The sequence below is a fragment of the Electrophorus electricus genome, chromosome 1, assembly GCF_041902795.1.
Source record: "Electrophorus electricus isolate QZ-2024a chromosome 1, ASM4190279v1, whole genome shotgun sequence".
In the NCBI taxonomy this organism is placed as follows: Eukaryota; Metazoa; Chordata; class Actinopteri; order Gymnotiformes; family Gymnotidae; genus Electrophorus; species Electrophorus electricus.
Window position 1 is genome coordinate 29,717,017 of NC_137497.1, and position 26,624 is coordinate 29,743,640.

A 26,624-nucleotide genomic window follows, 5' to 3' on the forward strand; every position below is an offset into this window, starting at 1 on the left:
TTGTTCTTATAATTCAGTTTGTACCTTATTGTCATTTAAAATAACCATTGATATTGCTGACAATTTGTTTTTTTTTGCAGCATTGAAATTGTTTTATATATATAATGACTATCAATTACAGACCACAAGGTTCCTTTTTTTTAATAAGAAGATACAATTAACCACTGGTAGAGACTGAGGATCAAACTTGTCCAAACAGGATTGTAATATTAGCATTCACAAGGTGTTTTGTCACAATGTCCTTCACCATAGTATTTTTGCATTTTTCTCATTGCTGTTTTATGTTACATTAATAAATTAAACATATATTTACATTTCTACTATGAATCTTTTAAAGGTGGGCTGGCCATTGTAATGTCTCGTTTGTTTGGCCTAGGCCAAAAACTATTTTTCTGTTGGTTTTACTCTCATTTAACATTTTCAGCATTGGAAACAAAATGGCTCTGTTGCATTTGGTGTTGATATCATTATGGTAGGCTTTAGTGGATGTACTAGTGTATATGTTAACAAATAGATGCACACCACCAGCTGTCCTAAATCTTTGTGTTAAATATTTTACACTGATACAAATGAGCTAGATCCCTTCTAAAGTTCCAGTTATTACTGGCAACTATACCTTTGTCTTTAATTGAAAACCTGTCTTAATTGATTGGTATTAATCCTTATGAGAGAAAATCCAACTAGAAATGAAATATATTGGTTTAAAGTGAAATTAATGAATGATGTACTGTATATTTTTAGTGCTGAGAACCAGTCTGTATAAACCATTTGAACTGGACATTTTTTCAAGGCATTGTCTTCTGTAAAAATTGCATTGTGTGAAAATCAAAATTACTCTAAGCCTGTTCAGAATGGTGCATGTATTGGTCATAACGGGCCATGTGGATGAGCTTATGACTTCATACGTGTGAAAAAAGAAAGGAAAATAGATTTCTGGGATTTTATATTCTTATTGTTTTTTTATCAACTGTTGTATCACATCATAAATGTATTCTATATGTTGTAAACGTTCACATATTTCATATATAAAATAGTATTCAGTTAATAAAGTAAGAACATTTGCATTTAGCTCAGTCATTCTTACTAGTTTGTATACTCTCTATTATACGCAGAAATAAAAAAATAATATCGTAGCATACCATGGAATGTGATCTTTTATGCATAATCAGGAGTTAGCAAAGAACTAAAACTTCTCATATACCCCAAATTTAGGCACAAGCGTACTCCTACTCAGTGTTTCCGAGAACATCCAGTGTGTGTCTGCTGTTTGGTCAAAACCAAATCAGTCCTGAAAGAGGCCCCGTCAGCTGTCTTCTGAACATTACAGTAGCGATCAGAATGCTGAGCAGTTTTACAGCAACAAACAAAAAAAGACTAACATAAATGCTTGTTTGGTTTATTTATGAAAAGTATGGAAAAGGATGTGGTCGAAAGCTGTCTTTTTTTTAAGGCTCTTTAGGACTTATTGAGGATTCGCCACAGAGACCCGGACATGTAGTATGGTCTCAGCATGGTGCCCTCATTACGCTCCAGATCCTCCACTAGAGGAGACAAAAACATTACAGTGGAAGTGAAAACAATGTAGTCCTGTTGATTGGAATATATAGTAGCTTAAGTCTGAAATGTGAGCTAATAATGTTTTTTATAATTCTACTCTCTCTGAAGTAAAGGGACTGGACCATGCAAGCTTTCAACTGTGTGCCCAGTGTCATGAACTGGTGGAATGAGTAGGTGTGTGTGTGTGTGTGTGTGTGTGTGTGTGTAGCTTACAGAAGCAGAGAAAAAGGGTGTCCACACACATGCTGTACACACTGAAGAAGCCCTGAGCGACCAAGTAAGCTCCCGCCATCACCGTCTAAAAAAACAGCAGTAGTAGATTTACACGCTGGGCCGTCAGTACTATAACAGGCACTGCTCTACAGAATAAATGTGTAAATCCTGGTTATTTACAAAGTGACTTTACAATTGCTGTCATTAAACCCTTTGGTATCTAAAGAAAGAACCATTTATTCAGTGTACTGAATATGCTGATGTTTTGATCTCACACAGAAGCAAGTGTCAGCACTTGAGTTTGTTCTGAGGTTATCCGACAGTGGAGGCAATACATACGATAACGGGCAACCAGTAGTAATGCAGCAGCTGAATCTGGAAATTGTCATCTGGCAGCCTGATTCTCCCAGAGAAGAAGAAGAAAGCCAGCAGACCTTACAGGGAATGTAGAAAACCCCCAGAGTTACCTTTTAAAGTGTGTTGTACCTTTTAAATGTGATGAAGTGTAGTATGGGTAACATACACATGACTTCACACTGTATTTCTCACCCACTAATCCGACCACCAGCACCTTGCCGGAAAACAGCAGTGTGTCTGTAACACAGTCCAACACCACCACCCTGTGGACAGAGGGACATGGTCAAGGACAGCGTGCTAAACTTGAGCTAGAACAATTGGTACTCATATTAAAAATATGTATACAAATTATTTTCACATGAGTATGTACTGATAAATTCCTCCAGTTAATATTTTTGCCTTCAAAACAAGGAAATGGAAGTAATTTGTTCCACAACAGCAACATTAAATCATTCACATTCACACACAACCCCATACGTTCAATAATATGTACGAAACATCTCCTCTGTCTGAGGACTTACCGGTTAATATTTCTCCTCAAGAGCATATAAGCATTCTTGCCAGACACATGGAAATTGTTTCCATGTATAGCAATCTGTATATTATCAACCACAAACAGCATGTTGAGTCAGATTGTACACTCAGTAAATTTCACTAGTCATATGGACACAATTACATACTTTGATGCTATTACCACAAAGTGAAAAAAAAACCATATCATACTAATATACACCATACAGTTTTTCATTTAGTTTTTATCTAATACTCATACTAACGCTAGACAACCGATCACTGAAGACACATAAAAACAGTTATTTCAGCATCGATCATTTTTTTGTGTGCAGCTGGATATGAGACACACCATGATATAGGTGTTTCTGTGGAAGAACTTGAGGAATTTATCCAGGAACCAAAAGCAGCATTTGAGGGACATCATCACAAACTGACAACAGAAATTCCGGCAGTCTGTGGAGTAGACAATTGTGTCACATTACAGTTACAGACAGGAGAAAGCAGGACTAAGGTCATGAAGGTTTTATATATATTGTTACCTCTGAACCTATGGTCAAGATATTCCAGTAACATCCGAGGGACCTGGAATATGGTAAGGATGACAGCACCCAATGCTAAAGAGCTGACATGACACCTTGAAAAAAAGCAGTTTAGTAGACTTTAGAGGTGGGGAGCAGTTAGGACTCTGTACTAGGTTAGTAGTCACCAAACCAAGGGAATGTACTTTCGGGTGTGGCTGATATCAAAGCAATCGGAGCGGAGCAGGGATGAAACACGAGTGCTATGTACCCTAGTGTCCGGATGAAGGCTTGTAAGAGAGGGTACGGGGGAATGTCTGCTGGTTTACTGAAGGCCCAGTAGAAGGATGCGAAGGTACCGGCTAGTGTACACTGGCCCAGGGCGATGATGAAGTTCACGCACCAGAGGAAAGCCAGCAAATTATAGATCTGCAGGTAGGGTGCGATCCTTGAGAACAAGTCCGTGTCATCGTATTTAAAAAACACACAGCGCACAGATGGACAATCAGGATGGAGAGAAGCACTGAATTCCTGAAAAGAAACAAGAAGAAGACAACAACAACAGTATAAATAAAAGGAAAGAGATGTGAAATGAATCATTACCAGGCTATTGGAACATGTCAGTAATCTGAATGCATCTAAAATAAGTCATTGTGAAGTATGAATATCATATGAATATCATATACATTCACCATATTATGTCTGTATGAAGCTGCAAATAGCAAAATGTGAATGTTATACTATATATTTGAAAGGGAACAATATTACAGTTTGGGTTTATAGTGTGTGGGTGTGTGTAGGCGACTGACCTTGGGAATGCAAATCTCTGAGCCTGTGATAGAACTACAGTTGGCTATGGAGGAGTTGAGAGCAGCGACATGGTATACAGGAGCACCTGATGTGGCTAAATACCTGAGGGCAGTAATGGTCAAGGACACAGCCTAACACACACACTCTACACACAAAATACTGACACAAGCACATTTTCAACAACAAACTACCAATACAATCCAAGCTACAGCACTAATTCAGTGGCGAGGACAGATATACAGTTACTGCCTTGCTTTGTTAGCAGGAAGTGAAGGTAGGTAAGAAGAGGAAGTGGCAGAGGATACAGGCTAGTGATTCCCCAGTAGGCCATGCTTATCACCACCAGCAGGAACGTCACCAAGGGGTAAGCCAGTGTGGTCGTCACACAACTCACCGCCCTACACACAGCACAGAGCACAAAAGGCCTCATGTAGCCTTAAGAGCACAAGAGAGCCTTTATACAGGCTGCCCCGCGAAGTGGCTTTATATGAGTAATAATGTAGGAATGCCGAGACTGCACTGATTTGAAGAAAAATGTTAATGGGTTTCTTGTATCCAAGGTGATTTTCTGTTTATAAACAACAGCAACAACAACAAAAACAAGAAGGACATAGCAGATGGCTGACATTTGTTTAAAGAAATGCTGGCAATGGATATATTTACTACCGCCTATGTGTCTGAAGGCCTAAAAAGCTCTACCTGTTGGACTCTTTGATCAGTGCCAATGCAACAGATATTCTCCTCCCCCGATGTGTCAGGAAGAGTAAAATTACGAATTCCAAAAGACACAGGCTCACCACTGCCACATAAACACAAACACACAAAAATCATTCACATACAGCAACAGTATAAACCAAAGCCATGCATCCATTCTTAGAAAAATTCCTTTCTTTACAACATGTTTGTTTCTACTTTATATACTGTCAATACATGTCTTGTGAGAAAATCTGATAGCCCTTACAGAAGAACAGCCACGTCTCTTTCACTTGAAGGTAGACAGAGAATTCTGAATTATAAGTAATGTCACCGAGGGTGAGTTTGGAGTGTCTGTAGTGGTTATATTCCCGGTAACAGTAGTAGATACCTGAGAAAGACAGAGTAGACAGCTTACATCCTCATTCACTAATCTAACCCCCTGCAATTTGTCTTTAAAATTAAGGGTCCCATGCAGAGTTCATACACTATAGGGCAGCAAATCAGTGCCAGTCATAGAACCATCCACAGTAATTTGGTATTTTCCTTGTTTCAGTGCAGCAGGAGACCATTCATGAAGGGCTTAATTATTACCCAGTGAGCTGGTCGCTAATGGCAGGTATGTTAAAACATGTATTGTACAGGCTTACCATACGCTGCAGCTACGAGCACTCCCACGATGAGAGCCAACAGTAGCACGAACATCAGATATCTCATAAGCAGGAGGAACATGAGGCTAACAACCATAGCAACCACCAGACCTCTGAGAGAGAGAGAGAGAGAGAGAGAGAGAGAGAGAGAGAGAGAGAGAGAGAGAGAGAAATATTTACTTAAAATGCATACAGAAAGTTTCAAATTTGTTGTGTATTACTCATCTTAAAATTGATTTAACTATTTTTCCTCATCAATCTAGATAAAATACTCCTCAACAAGAAAACAAACATTGGTTTTTATAATGTTTTGTACATTTATTTAAAATAAAAGTCTGAAATACTGCATTAACATACATATTGAGGTCTGTTGTTAAGACAGTTTTTATTGAGCTCTGTTGAATCCTACTTCTATCAATGGTCCCTGTAATTTTTTTTTTAACTTCATTAGGGTTCACCTGTGCTTCACTGAATTGACTGAACATAATCAGGGAAGGCAGAAATCTGTCTGTTTATGGACTCACAGTTCATAGTGTCTGAGTGAAAGCCAAGTCATGAAGTTCAGAGAATTGTGTCAAGAATTGTGTCAAGACACAGATCAGGGGAAGGTTACAAGAAATATTCTGCAGCTTGGAAACTGCCCAAGATCACAGTAGCTTCCATCATTCTCCAATAGAAGAAGTTTGAAACCACAAACAGTCTCCCTAGATCTCGCTGGCCAGTATTATATGTAGTATTGTATTGCATATAGTATTGTATTCTATGCAGATTGATGAAGGAAAATCAACTGAAATCTTTCTGTATATATATATACACACACACACACACACACACACACACACACACACACACACACACACACACACACACACACACACACACAGACACACACACACACACACACTATACAATGTCTGGGTGTAATACAATCTTGTATAAAACTAACTTACATTAATATCCAATACCATGATGTAGCAAAATCCTCAAAAATCCGTAACCCCACTGACTTAAAGTTGAATCCTGAAACAAGAGAGCTGCAAGCAAAAAATACTGGTCAGCAAAAGCAGCTTATAGATCAACACCAACCATCAATGCATATGTGTGTGTGAGTGTGTGTGAAGGATTACTCCATAGCACTCTTTATGTGCTTGACTGTTTCATCTACGGAAGCGAATCCAGGGAGAGAGAAGTCTGGAGGAACGTCCTGTAGTTCAAAGCTAGGCAGGCATTTCCCTAGTGCTGAGGGGAGAGAGACACAGAGAAACAGAAAAATAATATGACTTTAAAAATGAAACCTACTGACTTATGATGGCGGTAAATGCACAGTCCTGGTGGTTTGGTTATGTTTTAGTGCATAGCATAGTCAAACTGTTACAAAACAGGATGGACAAATAGACAGGTAGTTGTAAAGGTAATCCTGCTGTCTGTACCTGGTTTACTTGGGGTGTAGAAATACGGACAAAGCTCTTGATTGAGGATGTCTTGAACACTCTGTAGTAGAAATGCATGTGAAAATCTCATTAACATACTGAATCCTATGTATGTGTGATTGGCTTAACCAATGAATTAATTCCATCTACTTGGAACAAAGGGTTGCATATTGCAAAGACTTCTGATATGACAGATTCTGTTCTGTCAAGAGGGTGGTGAGGATTTATTTGCCAGCGATAAAGTTGGTTACATTGCTCATTTGCAGTGTGAGGTTTTACCAATGTGGTTTGGGCAAGGTCAAGTCTAGGATCACAATACTGCTGCTGAAAGAAGTCTTTAGGTAGGGCATCTGGGGCATACGCCTCTGGGGGCAACTTCCAGAACTCCGAAGGGCATTTTTTAACACAGACCTGCAAGCCAATGCACAAACACACAGAGTGAAGGAGATCTTATTTGAGCAGCTAAACACAGTGTTGCTTTTCATATTTATATCTACACTTCATTGTTCATTGCATGATACAGCAAAAGGCTCCTAAACCAAGCAACAAAAAGATACCCAAGCCCCCAGACTTACAAACTTGCATTCACATACTACATAATAAACTGTTTTGTAATAAATGAGTCTCATGTGCAGATTTCTAATAGGCTACATTCAAACGTGTTCAGCCTCTGTACAATTTCAACAGGAAATCTTTGTGGAAATCTCACTTGAGTGGTTGGACACTGGAGACCCTCTAGAGGGGCATCCATTTCTGTGGTTGCTCTGGCACACTTCAGAACGTCAAAGTAGAGGACATTTGGTTTGTCACTGAAACACAAGAGGATGCTGGAAACAAATGCAGCTTGACAAATGAATATTAGCCAATTAAAGAAACTATTTTTATTCAGTTTTTTGAGGATGTGCATCAGGCTTCAGTGGTGTAGTCACACCATTACTCCCCTAAGTGTTCTTTCTTCTAGGGTGAGTTTGATTGGGGTAAACAATAAACTCTGTAGTATTGTGACACTCCTAGACCTGAGTTTGGACCCTTTGTTTTAGAGGCAATCATTAAACGTGTGATTTGAGTGGGTCCACTTGTTGCTGTGAATTGCCAATCATGAAAATATTTAACCTAAAATCTAACCCATCTTGCACTGTTGCTCTTTAATGTATCCACATGATTTGAACCTGCACAGCTCCACTGTAATGCTAGTTCTACTCATTTGAGAGAATATTGACAGTGTTCCTTACATACTGAGTGTGCTGTTTTGGTATTCCTGTGAAGACATAAATACTAATCCAGCATGTGAGGGACTTACAAATTGACTCCAGATCCACAGAACATCCCAGTGGAATTCCGGGGCAACAGGACATGACGAGGGTCTCCATACAACAAAGCTGTGTTAGAACCTCTGTTAGAAGGATATCTCACAAGCCATACATGTGTAAAAGACATTTCTTATAAGCCCAGAATAATCATTTTTCCAAGAAAGTGTAGTTGGAAATGTTTCTTACCCAGGATGCCAATAAGCATATAGCTGACAATGGCAGCCACAAAAGTCATACAGCAGATAATGTCTGTACAACTCCTGAAGAAAAACAAGAAGTATTGCTACACACTTGTATCATTTCAATTATGTAATAAAGTTATTTAGCTAAGTCAAAAGAGTTTCAAATAAGTCTTAGTAGATCTATGGCCTTCATATATTTCTTGTATAGAGCTAATAACAGACATTCTGTGATCCATGATGTGTGTGCTTTAAATAGTTTACTAAAGTCAACTGATATGAAGGAGTAAATGGGAGGAACATTGAGAGATTTAAGGACTCACCTCTTGCTAACTGGTCCCCTGAAAAAAGGTTCATATGGGAAAGGTTCCCCTGAGAACATAGAATATAATGAGTTTAAACCTATGAAAAACATACATTCAGTCAGGTGTGTCTGAACTTTTGACTGGTACTCTATATTTTGTCTAACACATTTTATATACAGTTACATATTTTTATGACACCTTCTGTACACATATGCTTTTGATCTGATACATAGTTACAGATCGTACACTACATGAATGTTTTTAATATGAAGTAGACCTAGCAAGTATGTAAGAGCTATTATAATTTTAACATGAAATGTACATGATAGTTTTGTACAATGTTTTTTTTTGGTTAACCCTTGCATATGGCGTATGGGATTCTCATAAAATCTTTGGCATATGGATGGATATATCTGAAAAAACAAACAAACAAACAAAAAAAACCCACCTCACCATTATAATCCGGTTTCCTGACCATCGTACACTTCCTCCTTGCACTTTCGACCACACAGAGTCCGCAATGTGTAATGTTACAGTAAAAAATATTCTTACATATGATACTCTATTCTTATGACACACACATTCCAGGTTATGGACACATTGTGACATGTGAAATCACAGCACGTTCTCATTCTCAGCTCATCAACAAAGGTAGCTTGGTCGCGAGCTAAACAAATAATAAAATAATCTTTAAATAATAATGTAACCTTAGGCTTGTCACCAAGATATAACCTGAGGCTAAATGACACGTCCCCCGTCCCCTTCCAAAACTACGTCTATGCGACTGACAAATAATTTTTTGACAATTCTGAAAAAAACTTTAAAGTCTGTAATGTATGCCAGAATAAATGAATGCTCCCAACTCCAATTTTTATCAGGAAGGACATGGACCCTGATTGATTGTTTATTTGAGATAAATAAAAGTCTGCAGTCAGTCTGCGCTTAAAAGAAGACTCTCCCGCCCCCAATCGAGTGACACTTTTAGTACGTTTTACCGTCATTCATCGTCCAATCACAGGACGATCGCCGTGTGATTCGTCTGTCACTCAGAGCTGATCCATTTCTACGTGTGTTATTGATGAATTTGTGTGTCAATCTGTGTGAAACTAAACAATAAACAATCATGAAATCATTACGGCGTTCCCTTCACGTCGGATACATTTCCTAAAATGTTGTAAAACCAGTTTACAGTTGCTGAAGTTGCAGCAGTTTTGGAAAATAGCGGTGAAGGTAATGGAGCTTTAGAGCCTGAGGGTTTGATTCCTTTGATGAAGAAGAATACAAAAATAAAAGATATCGATGGCTAAATTTATATGATTTTACAATGTTGCTAACGAAACAACAGTGGATTAAGATAGCTACTATATATACTACTTCTGTGAAAAATTAATGAAATTGATTTCTGATACACTTAGCACAGTAAAAATAATACAGTAAAGTACAGTGGGAAAACAAATCACACACACACACACACACACACACACACACACACACACACACACACACACACACACACACACATATATATATATATATATATATATAATTATTGTCAAAGGTTTGTTTTTAAGCATGACAACAAAGAACGTAATGCTTTCTGAAATTAACTTAAATTTCTTCTTTCATTCCAACAGATGAGAGGTTATTTTAGTCTTTGACTGAAGATAAGGCACATGCACTACACAAATTTTACTTCCTCAGCTCTAGTATATTTGTAGAGAAAGACAAAGAGAGAGTGTGTGTTTGTGTGTATGCATGTGTGTATCTGTCTCACATCTGTGGCCCTTTCATGCTCGGCAATCGGGCCTTCTACCAGAGGTCTGGAAGTTTTAGCTTTGCTGCTCCCAGGTTTGCACTCTTGTGGACTGAGATTGACAATGTCATTCTTGAGATCTGTTGAAGCTACTCCTCGAGCTTAGGAGTCACTGCCCCCAGGTTCCCCTATCACCACTGGGACAACCTTGATGCTAACCCTCCACATTCTCTCTTCTTTCAGTCCCTGGTATTTTTGCAATTTCTCATATTGCTTCCTTTAGATGTTTCTATCACCACTACTGTTTTCTCTATCTTGTCCACTGTCTCAAGCATGACTACTGCAACAGCATATACCAGTTTCTTGGTTCCAGTTACACTGGTTACTGGTAATGTGCATATTGCAGCTTCATATCTGTTAGCACACTGTCTGATGACAACCAGTGACATCACTCGTCAACTTTCTGGAATTTCCAGAGCGACATTTTTTGGTTTTTTCCTTCAATTTACTACATTTTCCTTCAATTTACTACATTCCCCTTACAGGGAATGTAGAAAACCCCCAGAGTTACCTTTTAAAGTGTGTTGTACCTTTTAAATGTGATGAAGTGTAGTATGGGTAACATACACATGACTTCACACTGTATTTCTCACCCACTAATCCGACCACCAGCACCTTGCCGGAAAACAGCAGTGTGTCTGTAACACAGTCCAACACCACCACCCTGTGGACAGAGGGACATGGTCAAGGACAGCGTGCTAAACTTGAGCTAGAACAATGAAACACATAAAAATGACTGATCAAAGTAGCCCTTTCTTGGCACTCATATTAAAAATATGTATACAAATTATTTTCACATAAGTATGTACTATTAAATTCCTCCATTTAATATTTTTTAAATCAAAATATAAGTAGTCAAAATATAATTACAGATGTCTTGAATTAGCATTATGTCTACTCAAACTGTAATTAGAGATGTACTGAATTAGCATTATGTCTACTCAAACTGTATTTAGCCATATCTGGAATTAGCATTATGTCTACTCAAACTGTATTTAGCCATATCTGGAATTAGCATTATGTCTACTCAAACTGTATTTAGCCATATCTGGAATTAGCATTATGTCTACTCAAACTGTATTTAGAGATATCTTGAATTAGCATTATGTCTACTCAATCTAATTAGCGATATCTTGAATTAGCATTATATCTACTCAAACTGTAATTAGAGATGTATTGAATTTGCATTATGTCTACTCAAACTGTATTTAGCGATATTTTGAATTAGCATTATGTCTACTCAAACTGTAATTAGAGATGTCTTGAATTAGCATTATGTCTACTCAAACTGTATTTAGAGATATCTTGAATTAGCAGTATGTCAAATCACTTGAACCACTCTTCATGAAAAACATCAAATATAAAAGAAAAATGCTCAGTTCTGTCCAGACGCAACAAGTGCCTGACATATTCATTACTTAAAAATCCAGTGGACAAGCAAAAAAATTAAAATGCCAAATCTGAAGTGCCAAAAATGTGCCTCTTACCTGCTGTCACATACTGTCAGTATGTATTAGCACCAGAAATCTTGTATACTGTTTGCTTAAGATGTTTGGTAACTGAGCACATGCTATTCTCTTCTGAGCATGCCAAGTAACTTATTGGTGTGGTAGTTAAGTAATTTAAAAATGTTTTAGCTTCAAACATGTAATGGAAAGTCTGCGCAGGCCTTTGACATGTTACACAGAGAAATGACAATGATTAATTTGGGAAAATGTCAGGAAATATAATTAATATATTACAAAATATAGTAATTTCTATATCCTGAAGTGTGTGGTATCATCTAATTGAATCTCATGTGAAGTCCCTTGTAGCCAAACTAACATATTTGGACACAGCAAATTCAACACTAAGTGCCCTGATTCTTCAATACGTTTAGTTTTTTTCATTATTATTTTTTTTGACATGTTTCAGTTAAAGACATGTTTCAGTGAAAGAAAAAAAAATAATGTAGAGAGCAACTACGTCAGAACTACATCTCAAGAATTCGAAGCTGTCTACACAAAGTCCTACTCAAATGCTTTACAGTGTTGCCAAATATACACTGCTTTGATTTTCACTGATATTTTCAACATCAGTGACCAATGGCATTTACTGTGGGACCAAAATCAGACTGTGTACTGTGGCATTTTATGTATGTTGTCCATAATCAGTATTTAATTTTGTTTTGGTGTCAGTTATGGCCAGAGAAATCCAAAACCCAGTTCCTTTCACTGACATCTGCAGAATACCTCTGTGTGTAAGTCTGGTGAAGAGATGTTGAAATGAGGTGTGGTGTGATCCAGATAGTAAATGGAGAATCTAGAAAAGCACAATAGTTGATTAGGTAGCACATTTTCGCACATTTGGATTCTGTTCATTTTAGGTGAACTGATCAGAAGGGAAACACCTTTATGCTGGGTAAAATTTTAAAATTGTGTTACATGCTGGAAATTAAAGTTCACATCCATATCCAAGTTATAAATACAATTCACAAGCTGAAGCTAACTATATCTTAGTGCACAGTATAACTAGCCACAGTGATATTTACTATTTTAATTCTTTCAAAACAGATGAATATATGGCTTTGTTCTTATAATTCAGTTTGTACCTTATTGTCATGTAAAATAACCATTGATATTGCTGACAATTTTTTTTTTTTTTGCAGCATTGAAATTGTTTTATATATATATATAATGACTATCAATTACAGACCACAAGGTTCCTTTTTTTTTTAATAAGAAGATACAAATAACCACTGGTAGAGACTGAGGATCAAACTTGTCCAAACAGGATTGTAATATTAGCATTCACAAGGTGTTTTGTCACAATGTCCTTCACCATAGTATTTTTGCATTTTTCTCATTGCTGTTTTATGTTACATTAATAAATTAAACATATATTTACATTTCTACTATGAATCTTTTAAAGGTGGGCTGGCCATTGTAATGTCTCGTTTGTTTGGCCTAGGCCAAAAACTATTTTTCTGTTGGTTTCACTCTCATTTAACATTTTCAGCATTGGAAACAAAATTACTTTGTTGCATTTGGTGTTGATATCATTATGGTAGGCTTTAGTGGATGTATTAGTGTATATGTTAACAATTAGATGCACACCACCAGCTGTCCTAAATCTGTGTTAAATATTTTACACTGATACAAATGACCTAGATCCCTTCTAAAGTTCCAGTTATTACTGGCAACTATACCTTTGTCTTTAATTGAAAACCTGTCTTAATTAATTGGTATTAATCCTTATGAGAGAAAATCCAACCAGAAATGAAATATATTGGTTTAAAGTGAAAGTAATGAATGATGTACTGTACATTTTTAGTGCTGAGAACCAGTCTGTATAAACCATTTGAACTGGACATTTTTTCAAGGCATTGTCTTCTGTAAAAATTGCATTGTGTGAAAATCAAAATTACTCTAAGCCTTTTCAGAATAGTGCATGTATTGGTCATAACGGGCCATGTGGATAAGCTTATGACTTCATACGTGTGAAAAAAGAATGGAAAATAGATTTCTGGGATTTTATATTCTTATTGTTTTTTTATCAACTGTTGTATCACATCATAAATGTATTCTATATGTTGTAAACGTTCACATATTTCATATATAAAATAGTATTCAGTTAATAAAGTAAGAAAATTTGCAATTAGCTCAGTCATTCTTACTAGTTCGTATACTCTCTATTATACGCAGAAATAAAAAAATAATATCATATCATACCATGGAATGTGATCTTTTATGCATAATCAGGAGTTGGCAAAGAACTAAAACTTCTCATATACCCCACATTTAGGCACAAGCTTACTCCTACTCAATGTTTGCCAGAACATCCAGTGTGTGTCTGCTGTTTGGTCAAAACCAAATCAGTCCTGAAAGAGGCCCCGTCAGCTGTCTTCTGAACATTACAGCAGCGATCAGAATGCTGAGCAGTTTTACAGTAACAAAGAAAAAAATACTAACATAAATGCTTGTTTGGTTTATTTATGAAAAGTTTGGAAAAGGATGTGGTCGAAAGCTGTCTTTTTTAAGGCTCTTTAGGACTTATTGAGGATTCGCCACAGAGACCCGGACATGTAGTATGGTCTCAGCATGGTGCCCTCATTACGCTCCAGATCCTCCACTAGAGGAGACAAAAACATTACAGTGGAAGTGAAAACAATGTAGTCCTGTTGATTGGAATATATAGTAGCTTAAGACTGAAATGTGAGCTAATAATGTTTTTTATAATTCTACTCTCTCTGAAGTAAAGGGACTGGACCATGCAAGCTTTCAACTGTGTGTGCCCAGTGTCATGAACTGGTGGAATGAGTGTGTGTGTGTGTGTGTGTGTGTGTGTGTGTGTGTGTGTGTGTGGCTTACAGAAGCAGAGAAAAAGGGTGTCCACACACATGCTGTACACACTGAAGAAGCCCTGAGCGATCAAGTAAGCTCCTGCCATCACCGTCTAAAAAAACAGCAGTAGTAGATATATACGCTGGGCCGTCAGTACTATAACAGGCACTGCTCTACAGAATAATTGTGTAAATCCTGGTTATTTATAAAGTGACTTTACAGTTGCTGTCATTAAACCCATTTATACAGTGTACTGAATATGCTGATGTTTTGATCTCACACAGAAGCAAGTGTCAGCACTTGAGTTTGTTCTGAGGTTATCCGACAGTGGAGGCAATACATACGATAACGGGCAACCAGTAGTAATGCAGCAGCTGAATCTGGAAATTGTCATCTGGCAGCCTGATTCTCCCAGAGAAGAAGAAGAAAGCCAGCAGACCTTACAGGGAATGTAGAAAACCCCCAGAGTTACCTTTCAAAGTGTGTTGTACCTTTTAAATGTGATGAAGTGTAGTATGGGTAACATACACATGACTTCACACTGTATTTCTCACCCACTAATCCGACCACCAGCACCTTGCCGGAAAACAGCAGTGTGTCTGTAACACAGTCCAACACCACCACCCTGTGGACAGAGGGACATGGTCAAGGACAGCGTGCTAAACTTGAGCTAGAACAATTGGTACTCATATTAAAAATATGTATACAAATTATTTTCACATGAGTATGTACTGATAAATTCCTCCAGTTAATATTTTTGCCTTTAAAACAAGGAAATGGAAGTAATTTGTTCCACAACAGCAACATTAAATCATTCACATTCACACACAACCCCATACGTTCAATAATATGTACGAAACATCTCCTCTGTCTGAGGACTTACCGGTTAATATTTCTCCTCAAGAGCATATAAGCATTCTTGCCAGACACATGGAAATTGTTTCCATGTATAGCAATCTGTATATTATCAACCACAAACAGCATGTTGAGTCAGATTGTACACTCAGTAAATTTCACTAGTCATATGGACACAATTACATACTTTGATGCTATTACCACAAAGTGAAAAAAAAAACCATATCATACTAATATACACCATACAGTTTTTCATTTAGTTTTTATCTAATACTCATACTAACGCTAGACAACCGATCACTGAAGACACATAAAAACAGTTATTTCAGCATCGATCATTTTTTTGTGTGCAGCTGGATATGAGACACACCATGATATAGGTGTTTCTGTGGAAGAACTTGAGGAATTTATCCAGGAACCAAAAGCAGCATTTGAGGGACATCATCACAAACTGACAACAGAAATTCCGGCAGTCTGTGGAGTAGACAATTGTGTCACATTACAGTTACAGACAGGAGAAAGCAGGACTAAGGTCATGAAGGTTTTATATATATTGTTACCTCTGAACCTATGGTCAAGATATTCCAGTAACATCCGAGGGACCTGGAATATGGTAAGGATGACAGCACCCAATGCTAAAGAGCCGACATGACACCTTGAAAAAAAGCAGTTTAGTAGACTTTAGAGGTGGGGAGCAGTTAGGACTCTGTACTAGGTTAGTAGTCACCAAACCAAGGGAATGTACTTTCGGGTGTGGCTGATATCAAAGCAATCGGAGCGGAGCAGGGATGAAACACGAGTGCTATGTACCCTAGTGTCCGGATGAAGGCTTGTAAGAGAGGGTACGGGGGAATGTCTGCTGGTTTACTGAAGGCCCAGTAGAAGGATGCGAAGGTACCGGCTAGTGTACACTGGCCCAGGGCGATGATGAAGTTCACGCACCAGAGGAAAGCCAGCAAATTATAGATCTGCAGGTAGGGTGCGATCCTTGAGAACAAGTCCGTGTCATCGTATTTAAAAAACACACAGCGCACAGATGGACAATCAGGATGGAGAGAAGCACTGAATTCCTGAAAAGAAACAAGAAGAAGACAACAACAACAGTATAAATAAAAGGAAAGAGATGTGAAATGAATCATTACCAGGCTATTGGAACATGTCAGTAATCTGAATGCATCTAAAATAAGTCATTGTGAAGTATGAATATCATATGAATATCATATACATTCACCATATTATGTCTGTATGAAGCTGCAAATAGCAAAATGTGAATGTTATACTATATATTTGAAAGGGAACAATATTACAGTTTGGGTTTATAGTGTGTGGGTGTATGTAGGCGACTGACCTTGGGAATGCAAATCTCTGAGCCTGTGATAGAACTACAGTTGGCTATGGAGGAGTTGAGAGCAGCGACATGGTATACAGGAGCACCTGATGTGGCTAAATACCTGAGGGCAGTAATGGTCAAGGACACAGCCTAACACACACACTCTACACACAAAATACTGACACAAGCACATTTTCAACAACAAACTACCAATACAATCCAAGCTACAGCACTAATTCAGTGGCGAGGACAGATATACAGTTACTGCCTTGCTTTGTTAGCAGGAAGTGAAGGTAGGTGAGAAGAGGAAGTGGCAGAGGATACAGGCTAGTGATTCCCCAGTAGGCCATGCTTATCACCACCAGCAGGAACGTCACCAAGGGGTAAGCCAGTGTGGTCATCACACAACTCACCGCCCTACACACAGCACAGAGCACAAAAGGCCTCATGTAGCCTTAAGAGCACAAGAGAGCCTTTATACAGGCTGCCCCGCGAAGTGGCTTTATATGAGTAATAATGTAGGAATGCCGAGACTGCACTGATTTGAAGAAAAATGTTAATGGGTTTCTTGTATCCAAGGTGATTTTCTGTTTATAAACAACAGCAACAACAACAAAAACAAGAAGGACATAGCAGATGGCTGACATTTGTTTAAAGAAATGCTGGCAATGGATATATTTACTACCGCCTATGTGTCTGAAGGCCTAAAAAGCTCTACCTGTTGGACTCTTTGATCAGTGCCAATGCAACAGATATTCTCCTCCCCCGATGTGTCAGGAAGAGTAAAATTACGAATTCCAAAAGACACAGGCTCACCACTGCCACATAAACACAAACACACAAAAATCATTCACATACAGCAACAGTATAAACCAAAGCCATGCATCCATTCTTAGAAAAATTCCTTTCTTTACAACATGTTTGTTTCTACTTTATATACTGTCAATACATGTCTTGTGAGAAAATCTGATAGCCCTTACAGAAGAACAGCCACGTCTCTTTCACTTGAAGGTAGACAGAGAATTCTGAATTATAAGTAATGTCACCGAGGGTGAGTTTGGAGTGTCTGTAGTGGTTATATTCCCGGTAACAGTAGTAGATACCTGAGAAAGACAGAGTAGACAGCTTACATCCTCATTCACTAATCTAACCCCCTGCAATTTGTCTTTAAAATTAAGGGTCCCATGCAGAGTTCATACACTATAGGGCAGCAAATCAGTGCCAGTCATAGAACCATCCACAGTAATTTGGTATTTTCCTTGTTTCAGTGCAGCAGGAGACCATTCATGAAGGGCTTAATTATTACCCAGTGAGCTGGTCGCTAATGGCAGGTATGTTAAAACATGTATTGTACAGGCTTACCATACGCTGCAGCTACGAGCACTCCCACGATGAGAGCCAACAGTAGCACGAACATCAGATATCTCATAAGCAGGAGGAACATGAGGCTAACAACCATAGCAACCACCAGACCTCTGAGAGAGAGAGAGAGAGAGAGAGAGAGAGAGAGAGAGAGAGAGAGAAATATTTACTTAAAATGCATACAGAAAGTTTCAAATTTGTTGTGTATTACTCATCTTAAAATTGATTTAACTATTTTTCCTCATCAATCTAGATAAAATACTCCTCAACAAGAAAACAAACATTGGTTTTTATAATGTTTTGTACATTTATTTAAAATAAAAGTCTGAAATACTGCATTAACATACATATTGAGGTCTGTTGTTAAGACAGTTTTTATTGAGCTCTGTTGAATCCTACTTCTATCAATGGTCCCTGTAATTTTTTTTAAACTTCATTAGGGTTCACCTGTGCTTCACTGAATTGACTGAACATAATCAGGGAAGGCAGAAATCTGTCTGTTTATGGACTCACAGTTCATAGTGTCTGAGTGAAAGCCAAGTCATGAAGTTCAGAGAATTGTGTCAAGAATTGTGTCAAGACACAGATCAGGGGAAGGTTACAAGAAATATTCTGCAGCTTGGAAACTGCCCAAGATCACAGTAGCTTCCATCATTCTCCAATAGAAGAAGTTTGAAACCACAAACAGTCTCCCTAGATCTCGCTGGCCAGTATTATATGTAGTATTGTATTGCATATAGTATTGTATTCTATGCAGATTGATGAAGGAAAATCAACTGAAATCTTTCTGTATATATATATATACACACACACACACACACACACACACACACACACACACACACACACACACACACACACAGACACACACACACACACACACACACTATAGAATGTCTGGGTGTAATACAATCTTGTATGAAACTAACTTACATTAATATCCAATACCATGATGTAGCAAAATCCTCAAAAATCCGTAACCCCACTGACTTAAAGTTGAATCCTGAAACAAGAGAGCTGCAAGCAAAAAATACTGGTCAGCAAAAGCAGCTTATAGATCAACACCAACCATCAATGCATATGTGTGTGTGAGTGTGTGTGAAGGATTACTCCATAGCACTCTTTATGTGCTTGACTGTTTCATCTACGGAAGCGAATCCAGGGAGAGAGAAGTCTGGAGGAACGTCCTGTAGTTCAAAGCTAGGCAGGCATTTCCCTAGTGCTGAGGGGAGAGAGACACAGAGAAACAGAAAAATAATATGACTTTAAAAATGAAACCTACTGACTTATGATGGCGGTAAATGCACAGTCCTGGTGGTTTGGTTATGTTTTAGTGCATAGCATAGTCAAACTGTTACAAAACAGGATGGACAAATAGACAGGTAGTTGTAAAGGTAATCCTGCTGTCTGTACCTGGTTTACTTGGGGTGTAGAAATACGGACAAAGCTCTTGATTGAGGATGTCTTGAACACTCTGTAGTAGAAATGCATGTGAAAATCTCATTAACATACTGAATCCTATGTATGTGTGATTGGCTTAACCAATGAATTAATTCCATCTACTTGGAACAAAGGGTTGCATATTGCAAAGACTTCTGATATGACAGATTCTGTTCTGTCAAGAGGGTGGTGAGGATTTATTTGCCAGCGATAAAGTTGGTTACATTGCTCATTTGCAGTGTGAGGTTTTACCAATGTGGTTTGGGCAAGGTCAAGTCTAGGATCACAATACTGCTGCTGAAAGAAGTCTTTAGGTAGGGCATCTGGGGCATACGCCTCTGGGGGCAACTTCCAGAACTCCGAAGGGCATTTTTTAACACAGACCTGCAAGCCAATGCACAAACACACAGAGTGAAGGAGATCTTATTTGAGCAGCTAAACACAGTGTTGCTTTTCATATTTATATCTACACTTCATTGTTCATTGCATGATACAGCAAAAGGCTCCTAAACCAAGCAACAAAAAGATACCCAAGCCCCCAGACTTACAAACTTGCATTCACATACTACATAATAAACTGTTTTGTAATAAATGAGTCTCATGTGCAGATTTCTAATAGGCTACATTCAAACGTGTTCAGCCTCTGTACAATTTCAACAGGAAATCTTTGTGGAAATCTCACTTGAGTGGTTGGACACTGGAGACCCTCTAGAGTGGCATCCATTTCTGTGGTTGCTCTGGCACACTTCAGAACGTCAAAGTAGAGGACATTTGGTTTGTCACTGAAACACAAGAGGATGCTGGAAACAAATGCAGCTTGACACATGAATATTAGCCAATTAAAGAAACAATTTTTATTCAGTTTTTTGAGGATGTGCATCAGGCTTCAGTGGTGTAGTCACACCATTACTCCCCTAAGTGTTCTTTCTTCTAGGGTGAGTTTGATTGGGGTAAACAATAAACTCCGTAGTGTTGTGACACTCCTAGACCTGAGTTTGGACCCTTTGTTTTAGAGGCAATCATTAAACATGTGTGATTTGATTGGGTCCACTTGTTGCTGTGAATTGCCAATCATGAAAATATTTAACCTAAAATCTAACCCATCTTGCACTGTTGCTCTTTAATGTATCCACATGATTTGAACCTGCACAGCTCCACTGTAATGCTAGTTCTACTCATTTGAGAGAATATTGACAGTGTTCCTTACATACTGAGTGTGCTGTTTTGGTATTCCTGTGAAGACATAAATACTAATCCAGTATGTGAGGGACTTACAAATTGACTCCAGATCCACAGAACATCCCAGTGGAATTCCGGGGCAACAGGACATGACGAGGGTCTCCATACAACAAAGCTGTGTTAGAACCTCTGTTAGAAGGATATCTCACAAGCCATACATGTGTAAAAGACCTTTCTTATAAGCCCAGAATAATCATTTTTCCATGAAAGTGTAGTTGGAAATGTTTCTTACCCAGGATGCCAATAAGCATATAGCTGACAATTGCAGCCACAAAAGTCATACAGCAGATAATGTCTGTACAACTCCTGAAGAAAAACAAGAAGTATTGCTACACACTTGTATCATTTCAATTATGTAATAAAGTTATTTAGCTAAGTCAAATGAGTTTCAAATAAGTCTTAGTAGATCTATGGCCTTCATATATTTCTTGTATAGAGCTAATAACAGACATTCTGTGATCCATGATCTGTGTGCTTTAAATAGTTTACTAAAGTCAACTGATATGAAGGAGTAAATGGGAGGAACATTGAGAGATTTAAGGACTCACCTCTTGCTAACTGGTCCCCTGAAAAAAGGCTCATATGGGAAAGGTTCCCCTGAAAACATAGAATATAATGAGTTTAAACCTATGAAAAACATACATTCAGTCAGGTGTGTCTGAACTTTTGACTGGTACTCTATATTTTGTCTAACACATTTTATATACAGTTACATATTTTTATGACACCTTCTGTACACATATGCTTTTGATCTGATACATAGTTACAGATCGTACACTACATGAATGTTTTTAATATGAAGTAGACCTAGCAAGTATGTAAGAGCTATTATAATTTTAACATGAAATGTACATGATAGTTTTGTACAATGTTTTTTTGTTAACCATTGCATATGGCGTATGGGATTCTCATAAAATCTTTGGCATATGGATGGATATATCTGAAAAAAAAAACAAAAAAAAAAAAAAACACCTCACCATTATAATCCGGTTTCCTGACCATCGTACTCTTCCTCCTTGCACTTTCGATCACACAGAGTCCTCAATGTGTAATGTTACAGTAAAAAATATTCTTACATATGATACTCTGTTCTTATGACGCACACATTCCAGGTTATGGACACATTGTGACGTGTCACAGCACGTTCTCATTCTCAGCTCATCAACAAAGGCATCTTGGTCGCGAGCACCTGCCTTCCATGCTGTGCGATGCTCACACTCTGCTTGCTATGTCATGCGTCGGATATTTAGGCCTATACGCTTAAAATGTCCAAGGTCACTGTGCTTTTAACGTACTAAAAAAAGCTAAACAAATAATAAAATAATCTTTACATAATAATGTAACCTTAGGCTTGTCACCAAGATATAACCTGAGGCTAAATGACACGTCCCCCGTCCCCTCCCAAAACTACGTCTATGCGACTGACAAATAATTTTTTGACAATTCTGAAAAAAAACTTTAAAGTCTGTAATGTATGCCAGAATAAATGAATGCTCCCAACTCCAATTTTTATCAGGAAGGACATGGACCCTGATTGATTGTTTATTTGAGATAAATAAAAGTCTGCAGTCAGTCTGCGCTTAAAAGAAGACTCTCCCGCCCCCAATCGAGTAACACTTTTAGTACATTTTACCGTCATTCATCGTCGAATCACAGGACGATCGCCGTGTGATTCGTCTGTTCGTCTGTCACTCAGAGCTGATCCATTTCTACGTGTGTTATTGATGAATTTGTGTGTCAATCTGTGTGAAACTAAACAATAAACAATCATGAAATCATTACGGCGTTCCCTTCACGTCGGATACATTTCCAAAAATGTTGTAAAACAAGTTTACAGCTGCTGAAGTTGCAGCAGTTTTGGAAAATAGCGGCGAAGGTAACGGAGCTTTAGAGCCTGAGGGTTTGATTCCTTTGATGAAGAAGAATACAAAAATAAAAGATATCGATGGCTAAATTTATATGATTTTACAATGTTGCTAACGAAACAACAGTGGATTAAGATAGCTACTATATATACTGCTTCTGTGAAAAATTAATGAAATTGATTTCTGATACACTTAGCACAGTAAAAATAATACAGTAAAGTACAGTGGGAAAACAAATCACACACGCACACACACACACACACACACACACACATATATATATATATATATATATATATATATATATATATATATATATATATATATATATATATATATATATATATATATATATATATATATATATATATATATAAAATTATTGTCAAAGGTTTGTTTTTAAGCATGACAACAAAGAAAGTAATGCTTTCTGAAATTAACTTAAATTTCTTCTTTTATTCCAACAGATGAGAGGTTATTTTAGCCTTTGACTGAAGATAAGGCACATGCACTACACAAATTTTACTTCCTCAGCTCTAGTATATTTGTAGAGAAAGACAAAGAGAGAGTGTGTGTATGCATGTGTGTATCTGTCTCACATCTGTGGCCCTTTCATGCTCGGCAATCGGGCCTTCTACCAGAGGTCTGGAAGTTTTAGCTTTGCTGCTCCCAGGTTTGCACTCTTGTGGACTGAGATTGACAATGTCATTCTTGAGATCTGTTGAAGCTACTCCTCGAGCTTAGGAGTCACTGCCCCAGGTTCCCCTATCACCACTGGGACAACCTTGATGCTAACCCTCCACATTCTCTCTTCTTTCAGTCCCTGGTATTTTTGCAATTTCTCATATTGCTTCCTTTAGATGTTTCTATCACCACTACTGTTTTCTCTATCTTGTCCACTGTCTCAAGCATGACTACTGCAACAGCATATACCAGTTTCTTGGTTCCAGTTACACTGGTTACTGGTAATGTGCATATTGCAGCTTCATATCTGTTAGCACACTGTCTGATGACAACCAGTGACATCACTCGTCAACTTTCTGGAATTTCCAGAGCGACATTTTTGGGGTTTTTCCTTCAATTTACTTCAGTGAACATGTTATTTTAGTTTTAATTTACATGTGCTTTTATTGTAGTATCTAAGATAATGTGAACTCTTTAGGGAGGTCTATTAGGTGGTGCTTGGCCTTTAAACCTATGACAACAAAGGAGACATTCTTATTTTTGTGACATGCTTTAAGATCTCGCCTATGGTAACTTTACCCTGGTAGAAGTATTCTTTCGACTTTTTCAGCCATCAGCAGTAAGTCGTAGTCAGTGTCTCATTGACAGTCTTTGTGCTGCCTGTACAGGATGAAGCCCAATGACTTGCTAGAAGAGGTGCAGCTGCCTGTCCAACATTTTTCCTTCCGGAGCCCCGTCCTAAGCTCCGCCCCCACACTTCCAGAGGTGGCTGCAGAGCACAGCCAATCCAAGGACAGTTCCAAGTCCAATGTGTGAACAGCACACGCTTACACAGTGCCACTTTCGTACCCGTCCCGTTTGCTTCCATCTGGGATGACCGCAAATATTTAGCCAAATCACTTGAACCACTCTTCATTAAAAACATCAAATATAAAAGACAAATGCTCAGTACTGTCCAGACCCAACAAGTGCCTGACATATTCATTATCTAAAAATCCAGTGGACAAGCAAAAAAATTAGAATGCCAAATCTGAAGTGCCAAAATGTGCCTCTTACCTGCTGTCACATACTGTCAGTATGTATTAGGACCAGAAATCTTGTATACTGTTTGCTTAATTGAATCTCATGTGAAGTCCCTTGTAGCCAAACTAACATTTGGACACAGCAAATTCAACACTAACTGCCCTGATTCTTTTATACGTTTAGATTTTTAAATTATTATTATTATTTTTTTGACATGTTTCAGTTAAAGACATGTTTCATTGAAAGAAAAAAAAATAATGTAGAAAGCAACTACGTTGGAACTACATCTCAAGAATTCGAAGATGTCTACACAAAGTCCTACTCAAATGCTTTACAGTGTTGCCAAATATACACTGCTTTGATTTTCACTGATATTTTGAACATCAGTGACCAAAGGCAGTTACTGTGGGACCAAAATCATACTGTGTACTGTGGCATTTTATGTATGTTGTCCATAATCTGTATTTAATTTTGTTTTGGTGTCAGTTATGGCCAGAGAAATCCAAAACCCAGTTCCTTTCACTGACCTCTGCAGAATACCTCTGTGTGTAAGTCTGGTGAAGAGATGTTGAAATGAGGTGTGGTGTGATCCAGATAGTAAATGGAGAATCTAGAAAAGCACAATAGTTGGTTAGGTAGCACATTTTAGCACATTTGGATTCTGTTCATTTTAGGTGAACTGATCAGAAGGGAAACACCTTTATGCTGGGTAAAATTTTAAAATTGTGTTACATGCTGGAAATTAAAGTTCACATCCATATCTAAGTTGTAAATACAATTCACAAGCTGAAGCTAACTATATCTTAGTGCACAGTACAACTAGCCACAGTGATATTAACTATTTGAATTCTTTCAAAACAGATTAATATATGGCTTTCTTCTTATAATTCAGTTTCTACCTTATTGTCATTTAAATTAGCCATTGATATTGCTGACAATTTGTTTTTTTTGCAGCATTGTAATTGTTTTATATATATAATGACTATCCATTACAGGCCATAAGGTTCCTTTTTTTTGTAAGAAGATACAATTAACCACTGGTAGAGACTGAGGATCAAACTTGTCCAAACAGGATTGTAATATAAGCATTCACATGGGGTTTTGTCACAATGTCCTTCACCATAGTATTTTTGCATTTTTCTTATTGCTATTTTATGTTACATTAATAAATTATACATATATTTACATTTCTACTGTGAATCTTTTAAAGGGGGGAATGCCCATTGTAATGTCTCGTTTGTTTGGCCTAGGCCAAAAACTATTTTTCTGTTGGTTTTACTCTCATTTAACATTTTCAGCATTGGAAACAAAATGGCTCTGTTGCATTTGGTGTTGATATCATTATGGTAGGCTTCAGTGGATGTACTAGTGTATATGTTAACAATTAGATGCACACCACCAGCTGTCCTAAATCTTTGTGTTAAATATTTTACAGTGATACAAATGAGCTAGATCCCTTCTAAAGTTCCAGTTATTACTGGCAACTATACCTTTGTCTTTAATTGCAAACCTGTCTTAATTGATTGGTATTAATCCTTATGAGAGAAAATCCAACCAGAAATGAAATATATTGGTTTAAAGTGAAAGTAATGAATGATGTACTGTACATTTTTAGTGCTGAGAACCAGTCTGTATAAACCATTTGAACTGGACATTTTTTCAAGGCATTGTCTTCTGTAAAAATTGCATTGTGTGAAAATCAAAATTACTCTAAGCCTGTTCAGAATGGTGCATGTATTGGTCATAACGGGCCATGTGGATGAGCTTATGACTTCATACGTGTGAAAAAAGAAAGGAAAATAGATTTCTGGGATTTTATATTCTTATTGTTTTTTTATCAACTGTTGTATCACATCATAAATGTATTCTATATGTTGTAAACGTTCACATATTTCATATATAAAATAGTATTCAGTTAATAAAGTAAGAACATTTGCATTTAGCTCAGTCATTCTTACTAGTTTGTATACTCTCTATTATACTCAGAAATAAAAAAATAATATCGTAGCATACCATGGAATGTGATCTTTTATGCATAATCAGGAGTTGGCAAAGAACTAAAACTTCTCATATACCCCACATTTAGGCACAAGCTTACTCCTACTCAATGTTTGCCAGAACATCCAGTGTGTGTCTGCTGTTTGGTCAAAACCAAA

At 37.6% G+C, this 26,624-nt stretch overlaps 2 protein-coding genes across 2 annotated transcripts; both read right to left on the reverse strand.

The window, feature by feature from the left end:
* Window positions 1–1,392: 1,392 nt before the first annotated feature.
* LOC145659509 (choline transporter-like protein 4) lies at window positions 1,393–9,013 on the reverse strand. Its single transcript, XM_081722341.1, has 20 exons — window positions 8,989–9,013; window positions 8,554–8,602; window positions 8,238–8,311; window positions 8,042–8,120; window positions 7,451–7,550; window positions 7,064–7,152; window positions 6,262–6,345; window positions 5,312–5,424; window positions 4,930–5,052; window positions 4,668–4,767; window positions 4,274–4,366; window positions 3,968–4,070; window positions 3,430–3,689; window positions 3,180–3,274; window positions 2,990–3,093; window positions 2,649–2,722; window positions 2,320–2,390; window positions 2,110–2,204; window positions 1,771–1,855; window positions 1,393–1,541 (listed from the first exon to the last, which is right to left on the reverse strand). Exons 1-20 carry the CDS (start codon window positions 9,011–9,013, stop codon window positions 1,456–1,458), a joined length of 1,902 nt encoding a protein of 633 aa, XP_081578467.1. The 3' UTR covers window positions 1,393–1,455.
* Window positions 9,014–14,238: 5,225 nt separating this feature from the next.
* On the reverse strand, window positions 14,239–22,539 carry LOC145659514 (choline transporter-like protein 4). The gene is made up of 23 exons (XM_081722350.1): window positions 22,530–22,539; window positions 21,445–21,493; window positions 21,129–21,202; window positions 20,933–21,011; window positions 20,340–20,439; window positions 19,953–20,041; window positions 19,781–19,832; window positions 19,631–19,691; window positions 19,328–19,439; window positions 19,151–19,234; window positions 18,218–18,330; window positions 17,836–17,958; window positions 17,574–17,673; window positions 17,180–17,272; window positions 16,874–16,976; window positions 16,336–16,595; window positions 16,086–16,180; window positions 15,896–15,999; window positions 15,554–15,627; window positions 15,225–15,295; window positions 15,015–15,109; window positions 14,698–14,782; window positions 14,239–14,458 (listed from the first exon to the last, which is right to left on the reverse strand). Exons 1-23 carry the CDS (start codon window positions 22,537–22,539, stop codon window positions 14,373–14,375), a joined length of 2,112 nt encoding a protein of 703 aa, XP_081578476.1. The 3' UTR covers window positions 14,239–14,372.
* Window positions 22,540–26,624: the final 4,085 nt, after the last annotated feature.

Excerpts from the sequence above, each read along its gene's own strand:
- LOC145659509 (XM_081722341.1), bottom strand. The coding sequence starts at position 9,013 with ATGGTCAGGAAACCGGATTATAATG. Across the intron at positions 8,312-8,553 it reads AGGGGACCAGTTAGCAAGAG|GAGTTGTACAGACATTATCT; the intron begins GTGAGTCCTTAA and ends GTTTTTCTTCAG. Across the intron at positions 8,121-8,237 it reads TATGCTTATTGGCATCCTGG|CTTTGTTGTATGGAGACCCT; the intron begins GTAAGAAACATT and ends GTTCTAACACAG.
- LOC145659514 (XM_081722350.1), bottom strand. Across the intron at positions 19,235-19,327 it reads CACATAAAGAGTGCTATGGA|CTCTCTTGTTTCAGGATTCA; the intron begins GTAATCCTTCAC and ends TTTTGCTTGCAG. Across the intron at positions 17,959-18,217 it reads GCTCGTAGCTGCAGCGTATG|GTATCTACTACTGTTACCGG; the intron begins GTAAGCCTGTAC and ends TGTCTTTCTCAG.